The 23,970-nt window shown below is 39.6% G+C and overlaps 1 protein-coding gene across 1 annotated transcript in view; it reads left to right on the top strand.

Annotated features, from left to right (window-relative positions):
• TXLNB (taxilin beta) overlaps positions 1–23,970 on the top strand; it is a gene marked incomplete at both ends in the record, with an annotated part of 47,557 nt that overhangs the window by 14,520 nt on the left and 9,067 nt on the right. Inside the window, 4 exons of the mRNA XM_080700139.1 lie at positions 2,877–3,047; positions 15,251–15,445; positions 17,466–17,585; positions 20,132–20,206. Coding sequence (XP_080556265.1) covers positions 2,877–3,047; positions 15,251–15,445; positions 17,466–17,585; positions 20,132–20,206 — 561 coding nt within the window. The remainder of the gene's footprint in view (positions 1–2,876; positions 3,048–15,250; positions 15,446–17,465; positions 17,586–20,131; positions 20,207–23,970) is intronic.

The raw sequence follows: 23,970 nt of genomic DNA, 5'->3' as shown, positions 1-23,970 counted from the left end.
AACTCACTCATCCCTATAGAATCTGAATTCTGTTACATTATATGCCATTGTATTCATTAATAAATAAGGATATGGTCATAAACAAATAAGGACACCTCTTGAATAAATTAAGACCTGGCCTAAGAAAACTATTTTCTGTAAGTTTCCTTAATTTTATGCAGCTAAAACAACATCATTAATGCAATTCTAATTTAGTATTTGGTATTCATTTAACTTTTTTAATGTAAAAGAGAAAGAAAGATTTTAGCTAAAATCCTACATGTCTGTTACTGTAGTGCAGAAGAATTGGTGTAGGTGCACTGTTGAATCACAAAGCCAGCAGTGGCTTGTACATTCATATACACCCATATAAGTGAAATATTTGAAAAAATATATCCAAATACTAAAAAAAAATAAAAAATCAGAAAGTTAAGTTATACTTTAGAGCAAAGCAAAATATATCTAGCTTAATTTTTTTTTTTTTTTTGTGGTACTGGGGGTGGAACCCAGGGGCTTTCTACCTCCAGGCTATACTCCCAGGCCTTTTTTATATTTTATTTGGAAACAGGGTCTCACTAAGTTGCTGAGAGCCTCACTAAGTAGCTGACGCTGGCTTCGAACCCGTGTGATCCTCCTGTCTCAGCCTCCCAAGCGCGGGGATTACAAGCGTGCGCCACCACGGCTGGTGACCTAGCTTAATTTTAAATTTGTATGATCTTGTAGTATAATTAAAGCACTAACTGATCCATGAGAAAGTATAAATCATCTCTCCTTCAAGCTGTGAAGCCCATGAGGGCGTCTTCCTCCTGACACTCACGTAAAGTCACATAGGACAGTGTCCACCAAATGGGCAGGTTGGCCTCTGTTTGACAATAGGCTTCATCTCGAGGTCCTTTTGGATATCACAGCTGGGGGTATTACTAGTTAGTGGAAGGGGCCAAGGACAGGGCCAAACAGCCAACATAGTACATAGTACAGCATAATAATAAAAATAAATTAAAAATTGTGCGGCTGATTGTGTGACTAGTGATGAAGTTGAGAAGCCCTGACACGTGATTTAATCTTTAAAAGGTAATATCTAAACCATAATGACAGTAACAATAACACCAATATGTAAATTTAGTGGAAGAATAATGTCATTTAAAATCCAAATATAAGCATGGGAAATTTCACCTGCATTTAATAACTGTGGTACAAAACAAAAGAACAGGAGTTAGGCATAAAAAATACATAATAAAGGACCATTGACTTTCCAAGACAGGTATCAGTTTCCATCAATACTTTAAGTAACACGGCTCCTGTTTTTTCCAGAGCTAATTCTTGTTACTAAGTAGAAATTGCACATGAGTATGAAATAGGATATCAAATATGCCTAGCCTTGGCTTAATCTGGTGAGGGCTTATAATGGCTATTTTGACATAGCAAGAGAAAAAGAAGAAATAATAATAATTATATAATAATAATAATAATATAATAATAATATTAAAATAATAATAATAATAATAATAATAATAACAGTGAACTGAGGAAAGTGTGACAGTCCTTCTCGTGTACCTCAAAAAACCTATTCAAAACAGAGAAGCTGAGACATGGGACAGGGTTTATGCGGCATGGGGATCATTTGCATCGGGCTTGGAGTCTGAAAGCATCCTGTCTGTTAGCCAGCAAGGTCATTAGGACTGACGCATTCCTGGCTTGAGCTCCCTTCAGGCACTAAGGGGACTGGGAGCAGCAGAGCAGACCAAAGGCTGCCGCTTGAACATGGCCCCGTTAATGGCCAGCCTGAGTCTGACACTCCTAGAAGCTGCTAGTCCCTCTCTGGGGTCTCCTGGAGCTTGTTCGCCCTCGAGACTAGGATTCCATAATGTTACAGATTTATCAACTAAAAATACACTACACGTAGTTAAACTTACATTTTAGATAAACAAAAAACAATTTTTTTGTCAAAGCATAGCCCAACCAATATTTGGGATGTACAAACACTAACAAATTATTTATTTACTTGAAACTTAAATTTAACTGGTGTCCTGCATTTTACCTGGCAACCCTAACCCTAGAATGCAGCGTCCAGGAGTAAACTAGTTTTATTTCACATGCAATCCCCAGTACTTTAGCTGTGGCTGCTGGAGAGGCCGCAGAGCTCGCCTGGACTGTTTAAAGCAGGAACAGGCCAGCGGTGGGTGGGGAGCAGCGTAGATGACAGATATTTGCCTTTCGTGCTGTTGAGAGGGACATATCTTCTCCTCCTTTCCCTCACCCAAAGAATCTATACTCAAAGCCCCGAGTTATAAAGAAGAGTTCATCTTCTGCTTACCAGAAGGCCACTTTTCTCTTTCCTATTTTTAAAAATAGCACTAGAAATTTGTTTGGAGAAACAATTGTTGAAAATGACATGCAACCCAAGCGGACAAACTGTTGACCACTGTCTAAATGAAAGGCATTATCATGAAGCAGGCAGTATCTGGATTCTGAGACATGTGTACGGTCCGGCATTGTTAGATAAACTAGAGAAAAATACTTCTAGACTCCCCAAAGAGTCTAAGTAAGAAGAAACTAATAACGAAAGTATTGTAAAACCTAGAAATGTTATGCTCTTAAAAACTGTGTCTACAAGTACTGAAAAAGTTGAAGGTGATATTCTGAGGTTCATGTGCCTTCAGAGGATCAGATATATATACACACACAAACACACACATACATACATACATACATATATATATACACATATACATATATATCTTATTTGTGTATATATATTATTTGTGTATATATATATATATATATATATATATATATATAACTTTCAAGTAAGTACAGAGTCATAGGTTTTTCTTTATTTCTATCAACTCCAAAGAGATTCCCGCCACTTTATTGCACATTTGCACCCCCATGTCTAGGTGGATGAACATCGCACGGAGCAAAAGAAGCTAAAGGTCCTACAGAAGAAACAGGTGCAAACCCAAAAAGAAAAGGACCAGTTACAAAGTGAACACAGCAGAGGTGTCCTCGCTCGGAGCAAACTGGAGAGTCTGTGCCGGGAGCTTCAGAGACACAACAAGACGCTGAAGGTACGTAGCGTCCAAGCTCAGGACACACTTTCTTGCAGGCTGCGTAGACATGGACCTCTGCTACTTGTGGAAAGAGCGTGAGAGTTTAAGAACCAGAGAACGGTAATTTCAAATACTGACACTGCCTCTGCCTCTCCTGTGATTTAGACAAAGTATTTTACCTCCGAGAGCTTGTCTCCTCCTCTACAGAATGGTGATTTTAGCAATTTCACTGTATGGTTGGGGGACAAATTATATTAAATCCCATACTAAGGTGCATCAGACACAGCACAGGCCCTTAGTAAAACCAGAGCACTTCCCTTCTTACTAGGTTGAGTTTTTTTTTTTTTAAGTAGTTCTTCGTTGACTCTAGAATATTTGTAAAACTTCAGCATTTTATTTTATGATAAGTTTTTTGTGGTCTGAGATAAATAGATACAAAGCTAATTGACACTATCAAGGGAGATTATGAGTCAAAATGTCAATAGTCAGCTGAAAAGAGAAGATACTTGAAAAAACACTGAAGCTCTCCACACTTAATTATTCAATCTAAAAATAATAGACTGAACATTTCTCTCAGTCTGCATGGGTTTCGCTAATTATGGGATAAGCCCCTAGCAGTGTGCTTAATTTGATTACGTGCTGACACCACCTCCATTCAGTAAAGCAAGATGCTGGGCTCTCCAAGATAATACTGTCTGCATATAGTCTTTTTTTTTTTTAGTGGAAGATCCCAAAGCTTTTTGATAAATAGTAATTAATTAGACATTCCTGAGAGTCGGTTATTACTGCATGTGCTTAAAAGGAGATATTTTGAGCCTGGGGTCATGGCGCACACTTGTAATCACAGCATTGGGGAGGCTGAGACAGGAGGATCATGGTTCGTGGACAGCCTCAGCTACTTAGTGAGGCCCTCCGTAACTTAGTGAGACCCTGTTTCAAAATAAAGGATAAACAATAGGCCAGGAGGTATAGCTTGGAGGTCGAGTGCCCATGGGTTCCATCCCCAGACCTGCAAAAATAAATAAATAAAAGGAGATATTTTAAACCAGGTATGGTGGCACACGCCTGTAATCCCAGTACTTGGGAGGCTGAGACAGGAGGATCTCCAGTTTTAAACCAGCCTCAGCAACTTAGTAAGGTCCTCTGCAACTTAGTGAGATCCTGTTTCTAAATAAAAAATAAAATAGGGCAGGAAATGTAGCTCAGAGATAGAATACCCTTGGGTTCAATTCTCAGTACCACCCCCCCCCCAAAAAAAAGAGAGATTTAAGAAATAAAAACATTAAAATCATTACATTTGTACAATGAGTTATAAAGACAAATAGGAAAGGCTAGTTGTTCTTCACATTTCAAATTGTATTTTGATACCTGGTAAAGGGACAGTGAACGTGTTGAACATCAGCTCTCAAATTACAAATTTAAAGAGACCAGCTTCTAGCATCCTTTCAATGTTTATACTAAGGACCTTCAGAAACCCAGGGCACATGGGGGACTGGAGATAGAATCATGGTCCTCAAGTCAAGATGTGTATTGAAGTGATAGCCTTCTGTGTTTACATAGGTCTCCTGGAGTAGAGTAGATCCATGCAGTGTGCAGACACAAATTAAATCAGTTGGGGAGGGGAATGAATCAACAAAGAGATTTAAAGATAGAATGCCATGGTTTGGGCCCTTTGGTTAGCAAGTGATGGGTGTGGCAAGGACCCTGGAGGTACACCCAATACCTTCACGGCTTACAGTCCTGCACAAAGAGATGATGTGTTGTTATTATGTCAGGAGTTATGCTAAGTACCTTACATGTGTTTTTTCATATAGTCATTTAATCTTCACAAACAACCATGTGATAGTTTATCTATTGATGAAGAAACTGAGACTCAGAAATCTAAATCATTCAAGATTATGCATATTTGAGGCATCAAATTCAAAACAGTTTCTAATTTTTCTTCTGTTTTTCTTTGACTCATGGATGGTCTACAAGTATTATATAATTTTTATAGCCCTCATGTTTGGTCTATCTTCATGGACATAATATGTGTACTTGGAAAGAATGTTATTCAGATGTTGGTAAAGTGTTCCAATAATATCAGTTAGCTTTAGGTCATTTATGTCTTGACTGAATATTTGTCTAATTGCTGGGGAAATCTACCCAAATTGTGGAATTGTCTACTTCTTTTAACAATATCAGTTTTTTTGCTTCATGTATTTTGAAGCACTGATACTGGGTGTGTACACATTTATAACTGTTTTGTCTTCTTGGTGAATTGCCCATTTTATCATTATGTGATGTCCTTTGATACTAATCTTTACCTTAATGTTTACATTATTTGATATCAATATAGTCACTTTAGTTTTCTTACTTTTATTTTACTTTAATTTATTATTTATTTATTTATTTATTTATTTATTGTGATACTGAGGATGGAACCCAGGGGCATTCTACCTCTGAGCTATGCCCCCAATTCTTTATTTTGAAACTGGGTCTCACTGAGTTGCAAAGGGGCTCACTAAGTAGCTGAGGCTGTCTGCGAACTGCCATCCTCCTTTCTTAGCCTCCCAAATGCTCAGATTACAAGCATGTGCCACCATGCCCGACTAGTTTTCTTACTTTTATTGTTTTCCAGTTGTATCTGTTTTCACCCTGGTTCTATAAATTAAAATATATCTCTTATAGTTTTACCTTAATTCTTTTCATATCTGACTTTAATTGGAATGCTAGTCCATGAACATATAATGTAATTATTGATGTGGTTAGATGGTAGATATGATTTTATTATTTGTTTAGTATTTACCACCTGTTTTCTTTTTTCTGCCTTCTTTTGGATGGGTTGAATATTCTTTAAATTGAATTTCATGTGTCTCTTGGATTTTTTTTCTTTGTGGTACTGGGAATGAAACCCCAAGGTCATTCTACCTCCGAGCTACACCCCCAGTCCTATTTCCTCTATTTTTTATTTTGAAACAGGGTCTCACTGAGTTGCAGAGGGCCTCATTAAGTAGCTGAGGCTGTCCATGAGCCACAATCCTCCTGTCTTAGCCTCCCTAATGCTGGGATTACAAGCGTGAGCCGCCACGCCTGGCTCTTGGATTTTTAAATTATACTTCTTTGTGGGTTTGTTTGTTTGTTTGTTTGTTTGTTTGTTTGTTTTTCCAGTACTGGGGATTGAACCTAGAGCACTTTACCACTGCCATACATCCCCAGTTTTTTGTTTTGTTTTGTTTTGTTTTCTTTTGAGATAGGGTCTCACTAAATCTTCCAGGCTGGCTTTGAACTTGCAATCCTCTTGGGTCAGCCTCCGGAGTCATTGGGATTGCAGGTGTGTACCACTGCACCCAGCGTCTGGGCCTTGTCTTTAGTAGTTGCTCTGTAATAACAATCTAAATTTTTAACTTGCCATAGGCTACTAGGAGTTGAAACTATATCACATAATATACTGTATAGAAACACTGCAACTAAGTAGGTCTACTTACTTCCCCTATGTTAAACTATGGTTGCTAGATGTATACAGTTACATGTGTATATAAAGCTCATGAGACAATGTTATAATTTTTAATTTAACCATCATATTACCCCTTTAAAATATAAGGCAAAACTGTCTTTTTCCTTTACCCTGACATTTATCATTTCTGATGTTGTTTTGTTTTGTTTTGTTTTGTTTTGTTTTGTTTTGTTTTGTTTTTGCGGTACTGGTGATGGAACCCAGGGGCATTCCACATCCAAGCTATACCCCCAGCCCTATTTTTTATTCTTTATTTTGAAACAGGATCTCACTGAGTTGCAAAGCAGCTGAGGCTGTCCGATAACAGCGATCCTCCTATCTCAGCCTCCCTAGTGCTAGAATTACAAGCGTGCGCCACCACGCCTGGCTCTTTTCTGATGCTCTTTATTCATTCTAAAGCTTCAGCTTTTCATCTCCAGTCATTTCCCTACAGACTAAAGAACTCGCTTTAATATAATCCCGCTGGCAATCAATTCTCATATTGGTCTTTTATCTTTAAATATGCTGTTACTATTATTATTGAAAATTATATTCACTGGATATGGAATTCAGCATTGACAGCATTTGCTTATGGCTTTTTTCCTCTTAGAGTTGTGTAAGTATTCCTCTATATTCTGGCTTCTATTAATTTCTGATGAAAACCAACAATAGAGTTTTTGTTGTTCTATATGTAACATATCATTTTCTCTGGTCATTTCAAGTTCTTTATAGTGATGTGATTTTCAGAACCTTAATTGCTTTATTTACATGAGTAGTATTTTTCGTATATATTCTACTTTGTATTTGCTGTGTTTTATTTTGTGTGTGCATGTGTGTGTGTGTGTGTGTGTGTGTGTGTGTGTGTCTTTATATTTTTCACCAAATTTGGGGATTTTCCAGCCACTATTTCCTGAGATATATTTTCTACTCTATTCTCTCTCCCTCCCTCCCTCCCTCCCTCCCTCCCTCTCTCTCTCTCTTTCTCTCTCTCTCTCCCCTTATCTCCTTTCTCCTTCCCTTCCTCCTTTTGAGTTTCTAATTCTATGTGCTTTAGACCTTTTGATAGTCAAGATCACAAGTTTGAGGTCAGCCTATATCACTTAGAGAGGCCCTGTCTCAAAATAGAAAGTGCTAGGGGTGTAGCTCTGATTGTACACGTAGTATACATGTATTGCCTGTGGTTTTACATGTATACTCAGTTGCCTAACCTGAGCAAGGTTCTGGGTTCAATCCCCATGAATAATAACAAAACAAAACTCACTGCTTCTTTAATGAGTTAAAACACACATAAAACCTCATAATTTAGGATAATTTTTAAAGACTAGTGAAAGTCTGAGATATGGTCTTGTTTCCACAAAATACTATATATATTTGAAGCATTTTATTAGAGCCTCAAACTATATCAAAACAGAACTTCTCAGGAAACATTATTTTGGTATAGAAAGAATAAGCATTTGTTATATCAGCATTTCACACCATTTTGTGAGGACTATAGGAACCATCTAGTCCAAGATATTCAGATGTCTGTGCATAAATTAATAATTTATTGGTTCATTAAATAAACATTTGCTGAATACCTATGGGTTATGTGCCAGGCATAGCATCAGTACTAAGATGTACAATGATGTTTGAAAAGTTTATTTTCCAGATTCGTCTCTCAAATCTTACTTGTATTATTAATTTTTACTTTAAATAATGTACTTGATTAAGAACATTTTGTCTTGATCTCTGTCCAAATTATTAAAAATGATTAGTTAACTCAAATATTTAAAGGTTTTGCCGGATTTGTTTTTGTCTCATTAAAAAACAATGTAATAAAAAAATGCAATGCGATATTTTGTAGGCCAGGACAGGGTGCTATGGTATTTTGACAGGTGTTTAATGCCATTCTAACATCTGTACCTTCTTCTAGTCACCACCTTCCAGGAAAAAGTCAGATTTCTGGGTAGTGTTTCATTCATGGATGGAATATTTATAAATGCAAATGAGTTCAGATCATTCAGAACTTGTTGACTGCCAAGCATACCAGGAGCAACAAGAAAATCACTATTACATATGCACTTAACTGACAGCTATAAATTTTAATAAATTACATATAGTAAGCATTCATATACAAAATTTAGGAAATTAATACCCCAGATAGTTAATAATTAATTTTTTTCAGATTAGGTGCTACAGTATCTCTTACAATATCTCTGAGAAGTTGTTGCCCAATAAAGGTTTACAACATGAATAACAATATGGCCATATTAGAGCTAAATGTGTGAATATGTATAGGAAAGATGAAACTCAAGGATATTTTCAGAGCATACATTTTCAGATCAGTTTTTATTTTGATCACATTATTCTACAATAACAAAGATCTGTATAATTACTTTTGTTAAAAATAATTATTTCCTTTAAAAATCCTGTTACATAATTTAAACTTGACAGGCAACTAAATGCAGTATAATTTTACTTGCCAACAATGAAGCAAGCTTTCATATTAACAATTAATCAGAACTGAAAGGAATCCTTAAATGTCTGTATCACTTGTCAGGCGTGTAAGTGTCTCTATCTTTCGTATGATGTAGTGAGACCGAACCCTTTCATCCTAAAAGAATGAGAGAACTATCACAAAGCAAACAATTTTCAATATAGATATAGAGGAAATTGGGCATATTGTTGGTGGTTAGCAATGAATGGAGAGTTTTGACTTAGGAGAAAAGAGAAAGGGAATAATATAAAAGTTAATTTTCAGGGGGTTTTTTTGTTGTTGTTTTTGGGGTTTTTTTGGGGGGGTGGTACTGGGGTTCCTGGAAGCCCTTCTACCTCCGGGCTACACTCCCAGACCTATTTTTTATATTTTTGAAACAGGGTCTCTTAAACCAGCGTGTCTGGCTTTGAACCTGCGCAATCCTCCTGTCTCTGCCTCCCAAGCGCGGGGATTACAAGCGTGCACCACCATGCCCAGCCTTTCAGTTCTTTAACCTTAACGAGGAATAAGGCAAAAATAGATGTTTCATTTTAGAGTTTAAGATATTTAAAATTTAGTATTACCTTTGGATTCAAAATTTACATTGAAGATTTCAATTATCCAGACACATGGAATGATTTTTTATCTAAAAATAAAATGTCCAAGCCAGGTGTGATAGCACATGCCTGTTATTCCAGTACGTGAGATGCTGAGACAGCAAGATCTCAGGTTGAAGGATAGCCTCAGCAATGTAGCAAGACGTTCAGAAACCTAGCAAAACCCTGTTTCAAAACAAAACTAGGTCGGGAGGCTGAGACAGGAGGATTGCGGTTCACAGACAACCTCAACTACTTAGCGAGGGCCTTTGCAACTCAATGAGAACCTGTTTCAAAATAAAGAATAAAAGACAGGACTGAGGGTGTAGCTCAGAGATAGGATGCCCCCTGGGTTCCATCCCTAGTAACACACACACACACACACACACACACACACACACACACACACACTAGAAAAAAGGGCTGAGAGTGTAGCTTGGAGGTAGAATGTCCCTGTTCAATCTCTAATACCACCAGAAGGAGGAGGAGGAGAAGGAGGAGGAGAAGGAGGAGGAGGAGGAGGAGGAGGAGGAGGAGGAGGAGGAGGAGGAGGAGGAGGAGAAAAAAGAAAAGGAGGAAGGAAGGAACAGGAGGGAGGGAGAAAAATGTCCAGCATAAGTCCAGAGTGGTGGCACACACTTGTAATCCCAATACTTGGGAGGCTGAGACTCTGTAATCTCAGTACTTGAGAGGAGAATCACAATTTTGCAGCAAGCTTCAGCTACTTAGGTGAGGCCCTCCACAACTTAGTGAGACTCTTCAAAATAAAGAATAAAAAATAAGGCCGGGAAAGAAAAAAGAAAGAAAGGAAGGAAGGAAGAAAGGAAAGGAAGAAAGAAAGAAAGAAAGAAAGAAAGAAAGAAAGAAAGAAAGAAAGAAAGAAGAAAGAAAGAAGAAAGAAAGAAAGAGAGAAAGAGGGTTTTGCTTGAAAATAGTTCCTTTTTTTTTTTTATGTACTAGTGATTGAACCCAGGGGCATTCTACTTCTGAGCTACACCCACAGCCCAATTTTTATTTTGAAAAAGGGTTTCACTAAGTTTCGGAGGCTTTACTAAGCAGCTGAGGCTGACCACAAACTTGTGATCCTCCTATCTTACCTTCCCAAGTACTGAAATTACAAGGGTGCACCAAAATGCCCAGCTATTTATTTATTTATTTATTTATTTATTTATTTATTTATTTATTTACTTTGCAGTAATGGGGATGGAACCAGGGGCATTCTACTTCTGACCTTCACCCCCAGCTCTATTTTATATTCTTTATTTTGAGACAGGGTCTCACTGAGTTGCAAAGGGCCTCACTAAGTAGCTGAGGCTGGCCAAGAACCTGCTATCCTCCTGTCTCAGCCTCCCAAATGCTGGGATTAGAAACATGCGCCACCACGCCCGGCTCCTTTTAATTTTTAAAGACGTTTTCTTTTCTTTTTTTAATTGGTTAATTGTAGTTATGTGTAATAATGAGATTTTTATTTTTGAATGTATTGATCTATGGTTTTCTTACTTTCCTTAAGTTTTCTGAAGAAAATATTTTTCTCATTAAGAAAAAGTATAAATTATGATCATTTATATTCATAAAACTTGGGTAATGCAATTATGTGGTTAACTTGCCATGAGTTTTATAGAGGAATATTAGAACTATTTCTCTTCTTCTTGTACCAAACCAAAAGGACCCAAGACTTATGCCATCAGTCAGTAAAATCAAGAGGCCTTTTTTCCCAGGCTACAACCAAAAAATCTAAACCCTGTGAGTGTGTCTGTCAAAAATCACTGCAGTCAGTTCACGCAGCATGTGAGCCATCATCTTTCAAACAAGCTTATTCATCACCATGATCAAATTCAAGGTCCTCGGAGCACTTGCTCCAGTGACTGTGGACTCGCATCTGAAACCTCCGCTCACACGTTTATTTTGAGACTGAGCAACTTCGGCACTAGAGAACGGAGGGAAAACATCCCGTTTACTCTGAACACTAACCTCCTTTTGGTGACTATCCCGAGTCCTTGCAACGTGGGATACCTTTAATCCAGCATCACACTGTCAGGGGAGAGGAGATGATTCTGTGAAAGATCCAAAGAAATTCCCAGAAGAAGAGAGAGAGCTCAACTCAGGATCTGGTGGGGTCCTTGTTTTGGGTGATAAGAAAAGATTTTCAGCACAAGTGAGTCGGAAACACAGTGATTTCTTTAAGAAATACACATTCAGACTTCCGGGAAGATGGCGACGGAGCAAAACAGGGCTTACGAGCCCTGCTAGCAACCAATCTCTATTACCACAAAATCAGCGCCTTTCATAACCAGAAAACACCATTAGCAGAGAAACAAAAAATGTAATTTTAAGGGACAGAGAAAAAGAGGGCTGGAAAAACGAGACACCAGAAACCAGACCGCAGTGCTGCAGCCGGAGCCACGGCATGAAGCGGCGGGCGCCATTTTGCCTTACAGCACCAGGCTCCAGAGAGGAAGGTAACTCATAACAGAGTTCAGAAACCAGAGAGGAGATACGCCGGCCTCACGCCCGAGAACGTAGCAGTAGCGCCTTACTGCTGATGGCAGCGGCGAGTTCACCAGACGGCACCAGACCAACGCACTCAACAGCCCACCAAGCTCCAGAGAGGAACGGCAGACAGCGAGCTGAGGTGAGCCGCTGCGGAACAGCCAGGCGGGATTCGGCAGATTTCTCGGCGCAGAGAGCAGCTAAAGCTCCCAGGGGCTGGGCTCAGCGCACCCTGCAGGGACTCAGAGTGGAGTTCAAAACCAGAGAAGAAATACGCCAGCCTCACGGCCAAGGGCGTGGCAGCGGCGCCATATTGCTACCGGCGGCAGCAGCAGCGAATTCACCAAGTCCACGACAGCTCCATCTATGCACTCAACAGTGAGTCAAATTGCGGCCCCTAGAGGAGAAATACCAGTACTGTACTCCCAGGGACTTGACCCAGTGGGGGAGTGGTGGTGGCAGAGATATTACACCATAGGAGAACGCCCAACCTGGAACCCCCCATGGTCTAAAGCAGCCTCGATTGACTCCCTGGGTCTGAGACTCTGCGATACAACCCAGTAAAGGAGTAGTGGGGACTGAGATACCACAAACTCGAGATCTATAGCACCTTAAGTGAAGTCGTAGTGACCCAGGGAAGAACCCAGAGAAGGCACAAACTTCCAAAATCATGGGAAAGAGGAATAACAATGGAGCAACGAATGCCCACAACCCCACAACATCAGAACCTGATAAAACAGAAATGCAGAGATTTATAGAAGATCAAATCAGGAAAATAACTGTAGAGATAATAGAGGTGTTTCGAAAAGAATTCAGAGAGAGCCAAAGAGAGATAAAGGATGCAATTAATGAAGTAAAGGCCTCAATTCAAAGTACAAACAAACAACCGATTAGACCACATGGAGAATAGAATCTCGCTCCTAGAAGATGATCGTTCAAAAAATGAACGCATAGTTTTTAATTTAGAAAAAAAAAATCTGACAGCAGGAATCTGACATTGAAGAAATATGGGCCCATTTTAAGAAAGCTAACCTAAGAATAATTGGAATAGAGGAGAGAAAATAAGGTGAAACCAAAGGGATTGACAATCTTTTCAAGGAAATAATAGCAGAAAATTTTCCAAACATAGAGCAAGAGGTTGATACACAGGTACAGGAAACTTATAGAACCCCCGTTAGAGAGGATCAGAGAAGAGGATCCCCACACCACATAATTGTCAAAATGACCAATGTGGAAGCCAAGCAGAGAATCTTAAAGGCAAGAAAAACAAAGGACCAAGTGACATTCAGAGGCAAACCAATTAGAATCACTCCAGACTTCCCAAACCAAGTCATGAGAGCCAGAAGGGCTTGGAGTAACATATTCCAAACTCTGAAAGAAAACAACTTCCAGCCAAAAATTTACTACCCAGCAAAACTTTCTTTCAAATTAGATAGGTAAATAAGAAGCTTCCACGACAAACAGAAACTGAAGGAATTTATGTCTTCAAAACCAGCGCTAGAGAAAATACTCAAAGAGATTAACTACAAAGAAGAAATAGGTAACACACACCAGAACCAGAGAAAAAAGATTTTTCCATCCAACAGACAACTAAGATTGGTTATCTGTGGAGATTCATTATTTATGTTAGTCTTTTACCTATCTCTAAATTGTATTGTTTGCTTTTATTGTTGCTAATTTTTAGGATTTCTAGTTGGAATATTAATATACCTTCAGATATAGCATTTGGAAATATTTTATCCCATTCTATCAGTAACTTTTAACTCTGTTTACATTGTCTTTGGATATACAATTTTTTTTATTTTTTAGGGAGTTTGTTTACCCTTCTGTTGCCTGTGCCACTGAAATCATATCCAAGAAATCACTGCCAATTTCAATGTTGTGAGGTTTTATGACCCAGATTTTCTTCTAAATGTTTATAGTCTTAAGATTTATATTTAGGTCTTTTATCTATTTTGAGTTAATATTTGTATATGTGTTAGGTAAGGGTCCAGTTTTATTCTTTTTCATGTAATTATTATTTTTCAACAATATTTAGTTAAAAGATTATTATTTCCTCCACCAAATGTTCGTGGAAACCTTGTCAAAAATAACTTGACAATATATGGAAGAATTTATCTCTAAGCTTTTATTTAACTCCAATGGTTCATATATCTACCTTTATAACAGTACTACACTGTTTCAATTATGTAGCTTTATATGGTTTGAAATCATAAAATATACATCTTCTAGCTTTGTTCTTCTTCGAGATTGTTTTGGGTATCTAGAGTCCATATTCCATATCAGGATAGATTTTTTCTGAAAAATAAATAAATAAATAAATGTATGATAGCTTCACCTAAAAAAAAAGAAAAGAAAAAAATATTCTTTGGTAAGAAAGAAAGCAAAAAGAAATATTGAACTGTTATCTTTAAGTCATCAAAAGCTTGGTATCAGACAAATGAAACTGTTTTGTGAGATTATCATTGTTAATATTGGATAAATTGCTATAAAATTAGATGTCAACCACTAAGCCAAGTATGGGAAGGAGGGATGGGGAGGGAACGGGGTGGGGAACGGGTAGGGGCTAACTGGGCGATGTGTGCATGTATGTCTACAAAAGTATTTTCTTTATACCATTATGATGTATGAATACATTGCACCAATAAAAATTAAAAAAAATAAAGAATGCAAAAAGTAAAAAAAAAAAAGAAAGAAATACACATTCAAGGGAGAATGTGTGCTGTCTCCACAGTGAGCGATGCCCTTTGGGTTCCATGTCTCTTTTTTTTTGTAGAAAACTTAGTGAAGGGGAGCAGGATGCTGGTCTGTGAGGATGACATCAGTTCAGTAACCAGAAGGTGGGTTAGGCTGTTTTGGTCCTGAGGGGAATTTACTATCGAATCAATAGGCATCTACCTCTTTTATTTAAACTGCGAATAGGTGGGATGGGTAACGATGCTCAAGGGAATTATCATAAGTGAATGGGTCCCGTGTTTTCTTGGTCCTGTCACTTTTCTGGATCTTTGAGAATCGTGCTCAGGGTAATTATCACATGTGAATGTCTCAGAAACTTGCGAGTGACCAAAACTGGCTTGGGGAGTGAGGACTTCTAATACCAGGGTTTCATATTAAAGTTACCCTTTCCTCGTTTTACCTTTATCTCTCTTCTTTCTCTCATTTCTTCTATCCTACCCCAGTAAAATATTTTGCTTTTGATCTGCAGGAGGAAACCCTCCAGCGGGCGCGCGAGGAAGAAGAGAAACGGAAGGAGATCACCAGTCACTTCCAGGCTACGCTGACAGATATCCAGGCTCAGATAGAGCAGCAGAGTGAGCGAAATATGAAGCTGTGTCAGGAGAACACTGAGCTCGCAGAAAAACTGAAAAGCATCATCGATCAGTATGAGCTCAGAGAGGAGGTGAGGACCGCATCAAGCAGCTTTGAAAAACTGCACAGAGATCCTGCTCTGGGTTGTGATGGTGGGGGGCCTGGTCAAAAATAAAGTTAGGGCCAGCCCTCTCAAAGAATGATAGCTAGGGTTGAATTTATGTTTTCTAGCCAAAAGAAAGACAGATGGTACTGCAAAATACCTAGGTGAAAGTCATATGAGACTTCTTCAAAACTGGAGTCACTGCCAAGTAAAAGCAGTAAAGAGAAAGTGATAAGCTTTGGGCCCGGTTATCCTTGAAAACAGTATTTCTCAGATCGTGAAACTCTCTCTCTTTTAAGAATCTCTGTGTCATGTAAATTTAAGAGTCTGAAGGCTACAAATCCCACAAGCCAGAAACAGTATGAATAATGTAATAATTGTAATAATGGTATCATTTATTTGGTGCTAGTTGGTGTCAGGCAGGGTGCTAAGTACTGTACTTTACATATGCTATGTCATTTAGTTTTCTCAACCATCTAATGCACTAGTAAATACTATATTTTTCACATTTTATATATGGAAAGCAGAAGCTCTGAGATAAATCCCTACAGTCAAGACTTTGCCTTACAATAGCTTATCTTAGCGAGACAATGGGGTCTTTGCTACCTCAAAATTATATTGTAATGCTAATGTGTTTTTAAGGCCCCAGATACCCCCACAGGAATTTGATATCATATTTTTTCCTCAACCAAATTTCATATCTCTGTATTAAAATGTAAAATAGCAGAGTCAAAGTGGCTCTTTTGGCTACATGCTAAGATTTTATCAAGAAAATAAAACTGAGCCAGTAGCATATGGTCTCAGCAGTCAGGTATATCAGGAAAGGCCGCACAGTAAGCCAAAATGCATGCTACCATTTTTTCTTGTCACAAGGATCAGTCCTCCTCCAGAATGGAGGTTCAGACTAAAGAAAAGGAAAATATCCCTACTCTTTAGAGATTGCAGACAGAAATGGCCTGGTATTCTAGCTGTATATTGTGGGACTTCCTAAACCAAGGAATTCTTTACACTGAGATAGAACAGGAAGCTTCCTTTCACCCAGCAAGTCCAGAAATTAAAAGGTGTGGAGAGGGCCGTGTACATCCGCAAATCAATTCATTTATGACTCTTGGCTTCTCATTCCTACCTGTTAGCTTTCCGTTACTATAACAAATACCTGAGGTAAGCAGCCTATCAAGAGAAAAGGTTTACTTTGGCTCCTAATTTTGGAGGTTTCCATCTATAATCAATTGACTCCATTGCTTTGGGGCCTGTGGCAAGGTAGCGTATCTTCATGGTGAGGACCTGCTAGGGAGCAAAGCTACTCACATCACAGCAGCCGGGAGGGAGAAGAGAGAGAGTGGAAGGGGTGGGGGCTCACTACCCCTTCAAGGGCATGACCCCAGTAACTGGAAGACCTCTCCTCACACCCTGTCTCTTAAATTTTCTACAATCTCCCAACAGCATCAAGCTGGGCACGGAGCCCTTAACACCCGAGTCTTTGGGGGATATTTTAGGCCAAAACTATAGCCCTACCAGAGCAGTGTGGTAGAGTCCTCCCTCCCAGACCAAGGTCCACATGCTGGAGCTGAGACTTTCTCATAACTTTGAATCAAGAATGTAAAGAATTTACCATGATAAACTACATCACTGTGGTTAAAAGAGGTCTTATATTCATAGAAAGAGTCAAAATACCAAGCGATAGTGCTGTAGCTCTTGCAGTATAGATAGTTGTCTGGGCAATAAATATTATAGCATCTAGTTACCAGATTTAGAAAAATAACAACGGGACCTCTATGTGTGAACAGTGCTTCCTATGGCACCTCCAGCTTAGCAGCTACCTCTGTATAGTGCAAGGCGTGGGGCCTTCACCAATTCGGGCTTAAATATAAAGCCCTGAGTGGTGCTAATGCATTTATGTCCCTCTTACAAAGCTTAAAACCTAGAGAAAGTAGGTCCATGTGAATTGTCTATTTTTTAAGCACTAATGGTAAATCGAGCTTTCTATGTGTCTTTTATTTTTGCTTAGCATCTGGACAAAATATTTAAGCACAGAGAACTGCAGCAGAAGCTGGTGGACGCAAAACTTGAGCAGGCCCAAGCCATGATGAAGGAGGCAGAAGAGCAACACCAGCGAGAAAAGGAATATGTACTTATTTTCCTTTTAATCGGTGTGCACATCTGGTCTACCGCAGTGTCAGAGACTGTCTAGGAAAGTTGCTTTGATAAGGGTCAAAGAGCACTAGACAGGGGAACAGCCCGAGCTTCTATGGAAAACTAGACGGGTTAGCCCAGTACGAAGCACTGTACCTATTTTTCACATAAGCTAGTCATTCAACAAATATTTTTCAAGTGCTGTTATCTACTGAGCACCATTGTAGGTGCTGGGATGCAGCTGCGGTGATCAAGACAGAGAAGGGTCATCTCCCACAATTTAGATTGCAGTCTGAATGGGAAGAGATCGGCAGTAAACAAATAAGGAAGGGTAACTGAAGATAGTAACAAGTGTTATAAGAAAATAAGAAGGAATTGAGAAGGGATCAAAGAGGGGGACCTACTTTAGCCTGGGGTTCAGGATAGCCTCCCGGGGGTGATGCTTGTGCCACGCCCTGCCTGGTGAGGAGACACCAAGTGGACAGTCATCTTCTGAGGCTGTGTGTGTGGCAGCGACAAGATGCTGGTGCGGGAACCAGCCTGACATGCTCCAGAAACGGGAAAAGGTCAGAAAAGCAAGGGCATGTTGACCACGTGAGAGAAAGTTTCAAAATGAAGTTGGAGAGAGAAGCAGGGGTCAAGTTGTATAGTTTTGTAGGGCTTGGGAAGTAGTTTGGGTTTTCAGTACAATAAGAATGTTTGGGTAGTTATAGCCAAGAAATAGCATGATCTGTTTTGCATATAAAGTATGGATTTGGCTCCTAGTAGAAAGTGGGTTACCCAGGAGCAAGAAGACAGGAGGCTACTCCAGCAATCCAGAGGAGCTCTACTAACCCCTTGGATTAGGGAGTGGCATCCGAAAAGGAGAGACAGAGACAGGTAAAAGTCTTTGCAGTGTAAAACCAACAGGCAGCGCTGCCGACCTGAAGATGGTGACGATTAAGGAAAGAAGGTTAAGAATAACTTCTGGATTTGGGGTTGAAGAAACTAATTAATGCCGGGCGTGGTGGCGCACGCTTGTAATCCCCGCGCTTGGGAGGCGGAGACAGGATGATCGCGCAGTTTCGAAGCCAGCCGCGCTGGCTTAAGAGAGCCTATTTCCAAATAAAAATATAAAATAGGTCTGGGAGTGTATCCCGGAGATAGAAGGGTTTCCAGGAACACCAGTACCACCAAAACAAACAAACAAAAAACGAAAAAAAAAAAAAACCCTAATTAATGGTGTTCACTGATCTTCTTAACCCCAAGCACTCCCCAAAATCCGCATCGTTCTACAGATGAGAGAATTGAGATGCAGTTTGTTTAATGTCCCTGCTAGGTGACCGAGATGTGGTTCAAATTTATAAGCATCTGTCTCCAAAGCCCAAGCTCTCTGAGACCATGTCACACTCAGAGGTGTGTTTCTGAGTATGAGTTAAAGAATGCTATCAGTTGCTGGGGAGAAAGGCAAGTTTAAGGCATAGTCAATGGTCTAGTTCTTTTAAATTTTATTTAAATTTGATATTTAATATTTGATCATGAGTTTTTCATTTATCGAAAATCAGATCAGAATCACCTTAATTTATTAGAATAGTAAATTTCAAATAACTTCAATTTTTAAACACAACCACAAAAAGATGAATTTTAGACAAGACCACCATGTAATTTCAAATCGGAAATTCATGTTTTCTTAGGAACAAGAGTAATTTTCTTTTTTTATGGGACTTGAGATTGTATCCCAGGGTGTTATACCTCTGAGTTACACCCACATCAGTATTTTTTATTTGTGTCAGGGTCTTGCTAAGGTATTGTATGCTGGCCTCAAACCTGTAATCCTCCAGTCTCAGCCTCCCAAGTACTGGGAATACAGGAGTGTTCCACTATACCCAACAGAAAAAGATTAGTTTATTAAAACCTTCCACAATTTAGCTCTCAAAGTAAGAAATAAAACATTCAATTATTCTTCAAAATCCAAGAAAACAGATACTGCACTGTTGGTGTAATTGCCCTTTAGGTAATATAAGCTTTCTACAGAAAACGCTCTGTAGTTCCTGAATCAATTCTCCGAGGCGGATCCGCCCTTTGTTGTACCCACCAGGAGATGCAGGTGCCTGTTGGAAGCTCTGTGTGAGGAACTAGGGTCAAAGACTGAATACCTATTCCTTACTGCATCGTGCATGGTGCGGTGGAGCGCAGGGTTTCAGAGGATCACTCTGGGTTAATATAAAGGAGCAGTTGCTGGCAACAGGTTCTGAACATGTTCAAGCAGAAGCTAATGATGGTTGGAAAGAATTGCTGGAGAAACTTCTAGAATTTCAAAGGAGATAGGATTTTGTGTGATTTATATATATGCTAGAGACCTTTCTTTTTAAAATAAAGTCACCATTTTTTAATTGGAAGTCAAACTTTTTAGACTAATTGCTTTCTTAACTTTCTTAGATTTTTTATGAAGTTCCAAAAAATACTTCAGAGGAATAATAAGAAATTTCTTTTTGTGAAATTTGAAAGTGGTAATGTTAAAAACAACGTGATATTCTTTCTGTGCATCCTGTCTTTTCACAGTTGCTGAGCCAGGCAGCAGAATGGAAACTTCAGGCCAAAGTGCTGAAGGAACAAGAGACGGTGCTGCAGACTCAGGTGAGGTGAGGGAGGTCAGGACACGGGGCAGCCTCTCCTGACTGGTCCCTAAAGTATGGGACCACAGGTAGTCTGCAGAGCACTTCACATGTGGCAGGAGATGGGGAGACAAGGTTGGAAAAGAAGAACAAATTTGCATTTAGTAATTTTAAGTAAAAATATAACCATAGTATTATATCTATGAGAAAGAAATGTTCTGTAGCAACAAAATCTAGTCAAAAGGTTTGTTGACAGACAAATGATGGCATCAGAAAGGTCAGTCACAGGAAACTGCTGCCAGGTGCACACCTATCTGTTCCTCTCTCTTCTCCGCCATTATTCTACTAAGGTAAGAAGAAAATGTAAACTGCCCAGATGCACCTTTTATAACTGTCATTCCTGAAATCTGCTTACATTTTGACATTATTTATTAAGACATAGAAAATGAAAAAAATAAGCTAGGCATGGTGGCACACACTTGTAATCCCAGCATTCAGGAGGCCGAGACAAGAGGATAGTGGTTCGCAGCCAGCCTCAGCTACTTAGTGAGGCCCTCTGCAACTCAGTGAGACCCTGTTTCAAAATAAAGAATAAAAAATAGGGCTAAGGGTGTCGCTCAGAGGTAGAATGCCCCTGGGTTCAATCCCCAGGCCCGCAAAAAAACAAAACAACAACAACAAAAAAAAACGAAAAAGAAAGAAAGAGGGGGGGAGGGAGGGAGGAAAGACAGACAGGAAGGAAGGAAGGAAGGAAGGAAGGAAGGAAGGAAGGAAGGAAGGAAGGAAGGAAGGAAGGAAGGCAAACACAGTGTGAGTGCTCTGCAGGGTCCTGTGCTGCCAGCCGTTGGCTTTGGTGGTGGTGAATGACTAGGAGTGGCAGGAAAGTCAAGAAGCCATTTAGGTTTGGTTTCATGATGACATTTGTGTTTTCATTAGACTACTAGAATTCCTATTTCAGGCTCAAACATAAAGTCTCCTGCCACCGCTGTCTCTGAGGAAAAGTCAGGCCTATCCATCTCCCCATTACCTGTGGGGCTCTGTCCCTCCTGGCAAACGTTCCCTGTCAAGTTCCAGAACCATCCTGCCAGGAGCCATAGAGGGGCCTTAGCTCTGCTGCTGGCAGAAATGGCCAAGTGCTAAAGGGACCGAGAGACCACAGAGCAAGCTCACAGAGGGCGAGGGAAGCAGAAGCTTCCCAGGTTGGGCAGCGTTCATCATTAAGACTTGGAAATGTTATGTGCTGACTGTAGAATCCCTGTTTACTGTAAAAAAAAAAAAAAAAAAAAAAAAAAAAAAAAAAAAAAAAAAAAACTACACACACAACATATTTTTTCCCTGACTGAATATACAAGTTCAGTGAATAGTTTTTCACTGTAAATTTAAAAAAAATCAGGGTGAAATTTAACAGATTATACCATGGCACAGATAGAGACACAGTAACATTTTCATATCCAGCCTTTCTAAAGCATACTCTATACATACACATTCAGAGACGGCAGTGAGGACTTGCTTCCCCTGGTATGATCTGTTCTCTGCAAATACACAAGAATCCCTTTAAATACTAATTGCACAGAAGTTGGGGAGATCAGGCTTCTGACTTGTAATGGAATCCAAGTCAAGTTACAGACTCAAGACCACCCTTAAGGTACCTGCAGGCCCCCTGGGGCATCAGGGTGTCGGAGGGGCAGGCAGCGGCTGTCTTTAGCCAGGAGTTGGGCACTGTGAAGGAGATGTGACGTGCTGTCAAGGGTGGGGAGCCAGAGATAATCAAGCCAGGGCTTCTCATCTACTGCTGCCTCGTTCGCAGCACAGTGTGAGAGGAACAGCCAACAGTACTTGAAGCTATGCACCGCTCACATCATCTACGATGTGCAATTCCTTCCATAGATAAGTGGGTTAATATGATTGACTACTGGGCTACAGAGAGATTCATTCAGCTGGCATCAGAATGTAGGCTTTTAATGATCTGAAAAATAAAAATATGAAGGTACAATCCAATTTTCCAACTATCCACCTCAAACTTGAAAACACGTCCAGCAGGGGTCTGGGTTTGCCAGTATTCCTCAGTCCGGGACTGAATCTAGGCACCATGGTCAGAGTCCTGGTGCTGACCTGAGGAGCACTGTGACCCTACGCCAGTCACTAAACCTCTCAGGACCTAAATTTCCTTGTCTGTAACATGAAAATCCAGTAATGAGTCAGTGATTCCTAGCTGGGGCCCTCTGACCTCTGGAAGGCCCATTATTATTCAGTATTTTCAAACCAGCAGACATGGGCAGCAGACGCTATCTAAATACAGTTTTTTCTGACATAAACTCTCATTCCGTAATTGTACATGATAGATGTTCATACATTTAAGGATTTTTTTGTTTTTGTTCTTGTTTTTGCTTTTTTGGTACTGGGGATTGAACCCAGGGCATTCTACCTCTGAGCTACATCCCAGACCTTCTCTTTCTTTCTCTTTCTGTCTCTCTCTTTGGAACAGGATCTCACTAGGTTGCTGAGAGTATCACTATTTGCTGGGGCTGTTTTTGAACCTGTGATCCTCCTATTTCTGCCTCCCAAGTACTGAAATTACAGGCATGAACCACCACACCTTGCTACATTTAAAATTTTTAAAGGCTAATTAATTCATAGATCTGTAATATATGCAGTTGGCTATCAAATTATGCATGCAAAGCACAATGCCAGGCCTTTAATAAGCATGATTAGTTCAGCCAATATTTATTGAGCACTTACTAAATTGGGCATGGTGCTAGGTGTTGGTGGTAATCAATAAGAAGATGGAAATCTCTGCCTAACTGAACTCACAATCTAGTGAAAACAATAATGCTAATAAAGCACTTATTATTTTTAGTGCATGAGTTAGTATGAGCTGTTATAGTATTTCATAGGTAAGGACCCATATAAGGAATTATGAAACAAAGGGAATCTTTAATTGCAAAAAAAAGTTGAAGAATCGCTGGGGAAAATGATCTCCAGACCCTTTTCAGCTCCAGTTCATCAAATAGAGAACTTGCAGAGCTGAGGAAGTACAGCCTGAGGCTAAGCTATCCCTGTCTTCTCCAACACTACCCCGTTTTCTATGGTGCAGGAAACCTCACCAATTGTAAAGACTCTCCTATGTCTTTCTCTTTTGTCTCCAAGGCACTTTCAAAACTTCAATAATTATTTAATCATCAAAAAGAAAATAAAGGCCCAATTCATCATGTGTAATAATGCTTAAACAACTGCCCAAGAAATATCAACATTATTATTGTTAAAACTTTCGCTGGCTGCAGTGGAGCACACCCGTGGTCCCAGCTACTGGGGTAGCTGAAGCAGGAAGATCACTTGAACTGAGGCAATAGGATCATTCTAGGCCAAACTGGGTAACATAAAGAGACCCTATCTCAACAAACAAAAGCAAAACAAAAATACCTTCTAAATCTTGAAAAAGAAACTCTACCGCAAATGATTCTGCAGAGCACCCAAACACTTCCTTTGGTTTTACCCTGTCTTTTAAGGAGTGGGGGGTGGCAGCAGGCCAAAGCCTTCATCCCCATCTCGAGGGGAGAGCAGGAAAAATATAAAAGATGGATTGTGTTGTTTTCCTAGACCGAAGTCACTTTTTAGCCATAAGACAACAGCTGGCCAGTTGGGACCATGTCTCTCACTTAGGGAAGAGATGTCTGGCTTTCAATTATACAGACCAAGGCAATAGAGTAACTGTCAGAGATGATCAATGGAATACAATTGTCACTACAAATGGAGTGTTCATCGGATCAATAAGGATGAAGACAGTAG

Source organism: Muscardinus avellanarius (genome assembly GCF_963383645.1).
Source record: "Muscardinus avellanarius genome assembly, chromosome: 8".
In the NCBI taxonomy this organism is placed as follows: Eukaryota; Metazoa; Chordata; class Mammalia; order Rodentia; family Gliridae; genus Muscardinus; species Muscardinus avellanarius.
The sequence above is the reverse complement of the archived record's forward strand: the minus strand, read 5'-3'. Positions and strand labels throughout refer to the sequence as shown.